The sequence below is a fragment of the Grampus griseus genome (assembly GCF_964374135.1).
Source record: "Grampus griseus genome assembly, chromosome: 14".
Classification (NCBI taxonomy): domain Eukaryota; kingdom Metazoa; phylum Chordata; class Mammalia; order Artiodactyla; family Delphinidae; genus Grampus; species Grampus griseus.
The window spans coordinates 88,472,969-88,482,806 of NC_139008.1; the positions used below are offsets into that span (position 1 = coordinate 88,472,969).

The following is a 9,838-nucleotide window of genomic DNA, read 5'->3' on the forward strand; positions in this document are numbered from 1 at the left end:
AACCCCTGGAAAAAAATCAATAAACATTTATTTGATACAGTCATTTTTAATACATACAGTTGATGGCCCGCCCCCGTGCCACTTGGGGCCGGGGGGCGGGGACGAGGACCGGGGACAGATGGTCACAAGGCGGGCGGGGCCCGAGCTCACCGTCAAAACATCTTGCAAATAAACACTTTGTAGATAGAATATATACGTATATATATGGTTACAAGTTGATAGCCGGAACCTCTCTTTCGAAATGCACTTATTACGGAGAACTGGCATTAAAAACACCCAAACCGAGAAACCCCAAGTACAGGATGTGTGGCTGCCAGGCGGGAGGTGCTGGCTGCCCCCGAAACCCCAGGCCTCCAGGACAGCCGCCTGGGGCCCACCCAGGGGGACACACCGGGACAGCCCTCCCCTCTACGGGTCAGGGTGCACCCACTCTTTCCCTTCCAAACCAGAGGGACAGGAGGGGCCTACGACTGGGAGGGCCACCAGTCACACCAGGGGACACTCATCTGCCCTCACACGAGCAGAAAAGTGCATCCTATTTTCGTGCGACGTGTCGGTCCCTCGAGTCGACCCTTTCCTGTTCTCGGGGCAAGGGGGGTGGGCTGGGCCAGAGGTAGATCTTCAGAAAGGGACCTGACACTGTGCCCTGGGTTTGGGGTCTCAGGCAGGGTCCACACCCACCGCATGGAGGGGGGGTGTCTGCCGCTCAGTCCCTCTCATTGAAGGTGTCAGTCAAGGCTACCTGGCTGCACTCCCACCAGAGTGGGAAGTGGGCAGACCTTGCTGAGGCACCCAGGGCTCTGCCACCGTAGGAGGAGGGCTCTGAGGACCGGCTTGCCGCTGCCACCCACCAGCCAGAGCATGGAAGCCGGGAGGGAAGAGGGGAGAGAGAGGGGTCCAACCCAGCGCCACTCTTGGCAGCAGTCCCCACGCCCACCTTAAAGACAAAGAAGGGGGTTAAAGTGCTAAACATCAAGTTACCCAGGACCCCACCTCTTCCCACATATCTGGTGGGGTTCCCACGCCAGGGACCACACGTGGACTTTTGGGGGTGACAATGAAACGCATCCCCCAGCCAAAACCAGCCCCCGCTCCCCAAGGGCCAAGTACCTGAGAGGCCGGGGCAGGCAGCTATCCCCAGCAGAGGTGTTGAGGTCCAACCTCCTCCAACCATTGGTGACAAGGACAAAGTGCGCGTGGGGCTCCCATCAGTGCCTGCTCCCCACCCTCCCCCCGGAGGCTGCCCCTGCAGTGGCTGCCCGACCCACCTCCACCTCCACCAGCTGTACCCCAGTGACACCCAGGAACACAGGAAAGAAAGCCCCCCTGCCCCGAAGTCATGCCGCTTGCCTCAGCCTTTGACGCTGGATTACCTGCACCTGCCCAGGCCTCTACCCCCTGATCAGATCAGGTGCGTGTGAGTGGGGGGGAGCCCATGTCTCCACACACACCCCCCCCCCAGCACATCAGGCCAGGACTGCCCAGGGTCAGAGCACTCTGGCTGAAGGAAGAAGCCGGAGACGGGCAGCATGGCGCCTCGGCCCCAAAGCCCTCCTGGAAACTGTCTCCCTAGTGCGGGGTGAGGAGAGCTGAGCCCAGATTGGAGCCCCTCCTCTCCAAGGACTGGAGGAGGACAGGAGCTGGGGGGCAGAGGGGTGCCCAGTCAGCACCGCCTCCCTGAGCAGGAGAGGGACCCCAGCCCAGCCCCCAGACCCACCGTCGGCACCAGGAAACCCTTAGCACCAAAATGTCAGATTGTTGTGAGTTTTCATATAAAAAACAGAATTAAAAAAAAGGTTTGTTACTTGTCACAGCAACAAGACTGGCATCCACTACACCCAGGAGACACACGCACACGGGCAAACATCAAGATTCACATCGTCCGGGGTCGGCAAGGCCGAGCCCTCAGCCCTCCCCCACCCCCCAGTGGAAAAGAGCCTCCACCCGAACCCAGCAGCTCCGAGCATCCTCCCTGTCCCAGCGACGCCATGGTTGGAAGGTGGGGCCCAGGCAGGAGGTCAGAAACCACGTGGCTGCATCCTCAGGGAGCCCTGGACTCCACCTGACCCAACCTACAGACCTCGCTGCCCTCAGGGCACCAAAGGGAGCCGAGACAGAGCCCTGGAGCTGCCACCAACCTACTATGACCTTGGCCAAGCTCCCCCGGGGCCTTCGGCTCTCACATCAAAAGGCCACACAACCAGAAACGAAGGAGCAGCTAAAAAAGGGGGAAGGAGGCTCCCACGGGAGCTTGGCCACGGGCCAACCCAGGCCAGCAAGAGAGGATGCTTCCCACAGTGGTCACTACTCGAGCCAGGCCCCAGGTCCCCGCCCCTCATGCCCGTGGGCCCCAGGTGACCCCGGAACCCAGACTGGCCCATCCCTAAACCCATCAGGCTACCCGACTCAGGCCAGCGGCATTAGCAAAGCTGGAGGCTGAGGCCAGAGCTCACTTCACGTGGCCCCTGCCCCACAGCCCTGCAGTGGCAGAAGCAGAGCCTCTGCCTGGTCCCGAGTGGGGAGCACGACTGGGGACGGTGGAGCAGGGCTGCCTCTGCCACCACGATGGACACGGGCCAGTGGGGCAGGGCCCGAGCGCAGCAGGGGCTGCACCGCAGGGGAAGGTGGGCCTGGAGAGGTAGAGAGCAGAAGTGCAGGAACCAAAAGACGGCGGGGTGGGGGTGGGGTGGGGTGCGGTGGGGCGGGCAGGTCAGCACGGCAGCTGTCAGACTTGGGGTCTGTCCCGGGAGGTAGCTGGGGGGTGCTGGGGTTCCAGTGTCGGGTCACGAGGTGAGGCTGCTCAGGTACCCTCATCAGCCCAGAACCACGGGCCACCAGGGACCCCCGATGGGGCGCGGAGCTCACACGCCGAGGACCAGAGGCCACCTGCCTGCTCCGTGCCGCCCCAGCACCGAAGCCCAGGCTGGAGCCCGTCCTCTTGCCGGCCCACGAAGGTCCCTCCAGACTATTGCACTTCTGCAGCTGCCCTGGCCCTCCCGGGAGCCCCTGCCCAAGGTGCCCTGCGGCAGCCCGCGTGGGGCAGGGCCACCCTCGGGGAGGGGAGAGGGCTGGCCGCCCCCGCTGGACAGATGAACAGGCAGGGGTGGGGGGTGGAGGCCTGGAGGGCAGGAGGCTCTGGAGCCCCACCCTGGACAGAGGGGGCCGGGCCCCACCCACCTGCCAGGCTGCAAACTCACTTCTCGGGCGCCTTGCCGGCTCCCACCTTCCGGCCAGCAGAGCCCCGGGCCCCCTTGTCTCTGCCTCCTGGGGGCCAGTCGTCCCGGTGGGGAGGCGTCCCAGGGGCTGGATCCTCAGGGGGTCGCTCCTTGGGCTTGCGGCCCCGCTTCTTCCCGCCAGCCGGACTCTTCTCCTTTCTGGGCACCAGGGAGTCTGGGCCCTTGTGTCTGGGAGGCGGGTCTGCCGAAGTGCGGAACCAGTTCTGGGGGAGAGAAGCAGCGATGGAAACCCTGGGGCCCAGGACCCTGGAGGGCGAGGCGGCAGGGGACCCGGGGCCTGGGGACACCCAAGCTTCTCTAGGGAAGCCGGAGGCTGCTCTGAAGAGAAACCAGCAGATTCCTCAACGTCGCCCACTCGCGCAAGTGAAGAGCCGTCACCCTGTCGCCCCTGCCCTTCCCAGCCCCCTCCGTGGGGCCGGCGCATTCAGCCGCAGGCCCAGCAGGGCTCTCCCACCAGGCCCGTCCCTGACGCACCTCCGCGTGGGCCTTGAGGATGTGGTACTTGACGCCACTCTCGGAGCTGAACTCCTTGGGACACAGCAGACAGCAGTACTTCCCCACCAGGTGGTCCCCCTGGAAGGCACAGGGCAGTCCAGCCCCTGGAAGTGGGCCCCACCACTGGCCCTTGGAGGACCGGAAGTACCCAGATGCAGCCAGGACCACCCCGACCTGTGTGGCTTATCTGAATGGGTGCCTGACAGGTGTGCTCTGGGGACCCACGAGGCCACTCTGTGGCAGGACCACCAAGGTGCCCCCACTGCAGGGGAGGCGGGAAGCAAGGAGAGGGGGGGAAGAGGCAGGTGCTCCTGGGAAGCCAAGGGCCCGTACCCCAAGCCCAGGTCGGGCTGTCCCAGCACAGACGAGGAACCCCCATAGGCAGAACCACCCGAGACTGAGTGACTGATGGCTGGGGCTGGAGGCGGCGAGCATCCCAGGAGGCGCTGGCCCTGGCCCCACAGGGACAGGGGCGCACACCCGGTTTGCGCGGACCCCTGGGGGGCAGCTGGGAGCACCAAGCACGCACGCCTGGCCGCCGGGAGGGCCCGGACACTGACCTTGCTGCAGCTGGCCAGATGGGCCTTGAGGCCGGACACGCTGGAGTAGATGGCTTCGCAGCACTGGGGGCAGGAGGCGACCGTGGGGGCGGGCCCTCCGGCAGGTGGCCCCCCACCAGTGTGCACCCCTTGCCCAGCCCGGGGGACCCAGGGCCCATCTGGGGCAAGCGGGGGGACTTGATCCCAGGAGTCACCCCTGCCCAGGGGTGTGGGCAGGCTGGGCCGCTAGGGCTGAGGTCAAGGCCCCTCTGCCTGTGAGGCTCCATCTGAGGACCCTTCAGGGGCCACGTGGAGGGCTCCCCCCAAGGCCACCCCTGGGCCCTCCGTCCTGAGTCCCAGCGTTCCCATGCCTTCCCAGCCTCCCTGGCTCACATCATTGGGGCAGTTGACGTGGCCCTTCTCCTTGACCTCGTTCTTCCACTCCTCCAGCAGCTGGGGGTTCAGCACAGGAAGGCCGGGCCGCGTGTAGTTGAGCTGCAGACGTGGGCGGGTGCCAGGGTAAGCTCGGAGCTTGGGCTGGAGGTGACCCAGACGCTCCCTGCTGAGTTGAGAAAGCCCTCAACCACGCCCTCCCAGGTCACGGGGGCTCAGGCTCAGAGACTGGGAGGCTGGGCTCACCCGCGCAGTCTCGGGCACCAGGTCGTCCTTCATGCGCCGCTTGGTCCAGTCTCGGGCCAGCTCGTCCTCCGCGATCTCCTGCAGGTGGAACACGGCGACCTGGGCCGACGTGCGGCGGATGCGGCCGCTGGGGGTCCGCTCGACACCCAACAGGTCCTCAGCCTCGGGGCCCTTGTCCGCAGGCTCCTCGGGGGGCTGCGGGGGTGGGAGGGGAGGTCAGATGAGCCACAGAGAGCACGTACGGCAAGCGCACGGGGGACACGGGAGCCCACCCCAGGCTCACTCCCCCCGACCCACGACGCACGTGGGCCCCTGGGAGGGAAGGCGGAGCACACGTGGCAGGCAGCACATGGGCGCGCCTGCCTGGTGCCCCAGGGACAGGAGGCCGGGCTGTGGGCCGCTCACCGGGGCCGCGTGCTCCGAGCGCACGTGGTAGTCGTGGCCGGCCTTGGAGCGGTAGGTCTTGCCGCAGTGGGTGCAGGGGAAGGAAGGGGTCTCCACCTCGCAGGGCGGCTTCCCGCAGCGTCGCTGGTGGTACTGGTAGCCCATGAGGCTAGAGAAGGCGGCCCCGCAGCCCTGGGGTTCCGGGGCAGGTGAGTGGCCGGAGAGCGGCGGGCCCCACCCCGCCTGGCGCCCGCACCCACGTGGCCCACTGACCTCCTGGGGGCAGCGCAGCCGCCCCACCTGCTTCAGCACCTTGCGCAGCCACTCCCGCTCCTCGCGCTCGCCCGCCTCCGAGGCCTCGGCGTCACAGGGCTGCGGGGCAGGCCAGCTTCAGTGCCCCCGCCCCCACAGGGCCCCGCCCCCGCCCAGGGGCTGCGGCCGCGGACGTCCCCGCCAGGCACGGGAGCCACTAAGCCCTGCTAGCGGGAGGCCAGCAGTGAGAGCCGGGCAGGCGCGGGGGCAGACCAGCGGCAAACCTTGGCGCTGTGCTCCGCCATGGTGTGGTAGTTGAGGCCCGCCTTGGACTTGAACTGCTTCCGGCAGTGCTCGCACTTCAGCGCATCCTGCAGCTGCAGACGGGCGCGCGTGTGAGAGGCCGGCCCTGGGGCGCCGCCCCCCGTGGGCACGGGGCAGCCTCACCTTCTGACACACTTCCATGTGCTTCTTGAGCCCCACGAGGGTCTTTCGGGTGACCACGTTGCAGGTGGGGCAGACGGCCTCCCCCCGTTCGTGGATGGCCCGTTGCCACTGCTCCTCAGGGCCACCTGTGGAGCAGGGCCAGGGCCTCAGGGGCAGGCAGGAGCTCCCAGATGCCCTGGACGCCAAGCACAGAACCCAGGGTCCATGCTCGGCCCCCGTCCCCGCGGCTCGGGACCCGCCCCACCCTCAAGACCCGGCCTGTGCCCCGCCCCCCGGCAGCTCCCACCTGGGGCTGGGTGGGCCCCTGGGGCCGGCACCTCCTTGCTGACAGCGCTGGTGGGGGCTGGCCCCCTCTTCCGCACCTCCTCAGGGACCGGCCCCTCCTGCTTCTTGGCGCGGTGGATGCGGGCTTTGTCCTCCGCCTTGGCCAGGCCTACGAGCGCACGCGGGAGGGGCAGGTGCAGGCTGAGGGCGCGGCCGCCGCGTGTGCTTGGCCCCACAGGTGCCCGGCTGGCCCAGGCCTCACCTTTGAGTCCGAAAGTCCCTGAGATGGAGGGCTGCTCACCCGTAAACTTCTTGGGTGTCTTCTGTTTCCTTCCTGACTCGGGGGAGAGAACACACAGGACAAGGCTCTGGTCAAATAACCGTTGGGAGGCTCGGGCCGGCTGGCCGCCGCCCCCGCCTGCCGCCGCCCCCTGCTCTCGTCTTACTGTGCTTCGTGCGCTCCGCACCCTCCTCAGGCGGGGACACGGGGCCCGCGGCCCTCGGTGCCTCCTTGCCCCCCAAGGCTCTGCTGCCCAGAGAAAGGGGGCTGCTGCTGGGGTCTGTGCTCAGCTGGAAGGCTGAGCTCTGGTCTGTGGTGGACGGGCCGTACTCGCCGTTCTCCGGCCTCGCCTGCTTGGGCGGGAGGGGGCAGGCATCCAGGCCGTCTGCGGCCCTGCAGAGAGCAGGGAGGTAAGGGGCAGGAGGGCCCACTCTGGGCCCTGTTACCCCTGAGCTGCAGCCGGGGACACCCAACCCCACCCAGCAGGAGTCCCCATACCTTTTCTTACCGCTGCTCCTCCCCGCGGCCCGAGGAGCTCTGTTCTCAGACTTGGTCAGCAGCACCATCTTGCAGGGCGGCGTGTGTCTGCTGATGGCAATGGGCCTGCTGACCGTCACCGGCTTACTGACCACAATGGGCCTGCTGACCGTCACCGGCTTCGCAACTGGCACGGGTTTCGTAACTGTCACAAGCTTTGTCACAGACACCGGCTTGTTGATGGTCACTGGTTTGGTGACCGGCACTGGTTTGGTGACTGTTACTGGCTTGGCGATTGGCACAGACCTGGTGACCGGTATAGGCCTAGTGACCGGCACAGCCTTGGTGACCGGCACGGGCCTGCCGGCCGGCACTGGCTTGGTGACTGGCCCGGGCCTGCTGGCCGGCACTGGCTTGGTGACCGGCACGGGCCGGCTGACCGTCACCGGCTTGCTGATGCCGATGGGCTTGCTGACTGTGACAGGTTTGCTTACTCCAATGGGCTTGCTGACCCCAACGGGCCGACTGACGGAGACTGGCCGGCTCACGGGCCCAGGCTTGGGGGCAGGCAGGGGTCGGTCCATGTGGTTCCAAATGCGATGCTTCTCCAGCTGGGTCTTAGAGGTGAATGCAGCCTCACAGAAGGGGCAGGGAAAGGCCAGCCTTTCTGAGATGGCACCCTGGGTGGAGAGGGCAGGCGTGGACACCCCCAAGCCAACAGCCAGGGCAGGGTGGGCCCCAGGCCTCCCCTTCCCCAGGCCGCAGCCCCTTACCCCTTGGCACCGCTGGTAGTGGTACTTGAGCCCGTAGATGCTGGGGAACTCCAGCCAACACCCAGCGTTCGGACACTTCACCCTCGAGTGCGCCTTGAACTCGTCTTTCCACTGGTTCATCAGGGAGAGCTGGGCGTGGGAAAGGCCAGGCTGTCGACCCTGCAGCCACCCAGGCCTCTGCTGCCCAGCCCCCGACTCAGCACTGGCCCCAGGCCTGTGGGAGCCCCGCACAGGACTCGCTGGGCCCCAGGCCGTCTCGCGAAGCCCTCGCACACGGAGCAGCCAGTGGATCCGGGCTGAGGGCTCGGCACTGGACACGCAGCAGGCGAGCCTGCCAAGGCAGTGGGCTCCCCGGCAGACCCTGTGAGAGTCCCACCCAGCCCTCGGGGAGCTCACAGGAATGTCTCGGAGCGCCTGGTTCTCGGCTTTCGGACGCCCCTTTTTCTTCCCTTCCGTTCTGTCGCTGGCTGGACTTCCCGGGTCAAAGCAGAGTGGGGCCTGGCTGGGCACTGTCGGCCCACCCCGGCCTACCGGCAGCCCTGCAGCACACGACACACGAAGGCTCAGAAGCTGCACTCCCTGCAGCCTTGTCTGCCACACAGGGGGCTGGTCCCGCCTGCAAGGAGCCTCACTTCCCCTGCACTGAGGCACGAGGGGCAGGAGGCCGTGGCCCACCCAGGGTGGACCTCTCCTCCCTCTCAGGAGCTGGACATCCCGGGAGGCCCACGCCCAGCGCTGGCGCCCGTGGCCACCTGGAGTCGACCTTGCCCTCACTCCTCTTACCTAGCTTCGGCGGGTCGTGAAGCATGGGAAGTCGGACCTCATTCCGGCCGCCATCCCTCCCAGGCCCACTCTTGCTGGACCCCGGGAGCCGGCGGCCTCCTCCAACACAAAAGGGATCGGTCATCTCTGCAGAGCAAGCGGGCAGCCCGTGAGGTCCACCGGGCCCAACTCGGGACTTGAAATGGGCCGCTCTCGACCCTGCCCCAGACAGGCCCACTCTCCGGCCTGAGGAAGGGGAGCCTGCCCGCCTGTGTCTTTGGCCACAAGGGAAAGCGGAGGAAGGGGTGGATGGGCGGGGGCGGGGGGAGTTCCGGTTTAGGGGAGGGGCTGCTCAGCCGAGTCTCCCTGGATGACGCAGAAAGCCCTATCAGCGTAGAGAAATCCAGCCCTGCCCTGAAGCCTGCGCCAGCGCCGGGGGCTCCCTGCCTCCAGACGCACAACCCCAGAGAGCGAGGGAATCACGCACCTCTCATGCACCTGGGACCTGGCGCTTAGCTGGGGATGGCTCCAGGAGAGGCGGAGTGCCCCGGGGGAGGCGGCCAGTGCCACCCCTCGGGGGCCAATTATGACACCAGCGCGGCTGCCGGCTCACAGGCTGTGCTGGCCCCGCACCTAGAAGCACCTTCCCCCACAGCCCCACCCAGACCCAAGGCCACGCTCTGGGGCACAGGTGGGTGCCCTCGCATCCTTCTCCCCAGGACACAGTTGGAAGATGGCCAAGGTGGGCACCGACGGCCCCAGCGCACTCCGCAACTGCGCACACACCCTCTCCAGGGGGAGCAGACCAAGGACCCTGCCGCACGGGCTTCAGGTCCCTGTGCCAGCCGAGCCACCCTCCCTGACCCCCTGCCCTGCTTTGTTTCCCGCCGGGTCCCCTCCTACCAGACGGCTGCCCCATGCTGGATCCCTCGGCCACTCTCCACCTGGCTGACCTCCTCACCTCCACCCTCCAGAGACTCTCTGTCCCCAACCTACAGGCCCACCAGCGCCACTCCAGAGACGACAGGCCCCTGGCCACAGACAACATTCTGCCGACTGAGGCTGGGCTTCAGTGGGCCCATTCTGCTGGGGGACCCCAGGCTCTGAGAGCTGGGGCGACTCTGAGTTCAGCCCTTTTGGGTCCTCCCACAGGGACGCTTAAGGCCACAGAAGAAGAGGGGGGCGGAATGTGGGCAGGTTACCCCTCCCCTGATGGTTTCTAACTTTTTTTAAGGCTGCGCCACACAGCATGTGGGATCTTCATTCCCCGACCAGGGACTGAACCAGTGC

General features: G+C 66.8%; 1 protein-coding gene across 2 annotated transcripts; it reads right to left on the reverse strand.

The window, feature by feature from the left end:
* Positions 1-3,082: 3,082 nt before the first annotated feature.
* Positions 3,083-8,693, reverse strand: ZNF512B (zinc finger protein 512B; the record flags this gene model as incomplete). 2 transcript variants are annotated; one of them, XM_082670083.1, is made up of 16 exons in its annotated part: positions 3,083-3,439; positions 3,711-3,809; positions 4,292-4,354; positions 4,664-4,765; positions 4,910-5,104; positions 5,315-5,485; positions 5,567-5,665; positions 5,830-5,922; positions 5,993-6,117; positions 6,279-6,425; positions 6,519-6,590; positions 6,703-6,929; positions 7,035-7,693; positions 7,787-7,915; positions 8,183-8,325; positions 8,570-8,693. In XM_082670083.1, 16 exons carry the CDS (start codon positions 8,691-8,693, stop codon positions 3,194-3,196), a joined length of 2,694 nt encoding a protein of 897 aa, XP_082526209.1. In that variant the 3' UTR covers positions 3,083-3,193. The 2 variants fall into 2 exon arrangements, with proteins under 2 accessions (XP_082526209.1, XP_082526208.1); XM_082670082.1 differs by having other exon boundaries at positions 6,279-6,590; positions 7,035-7,915.
* Between the last annotated feature and the right edge of the window lie 1,145 nt (positions 8,694-9,838).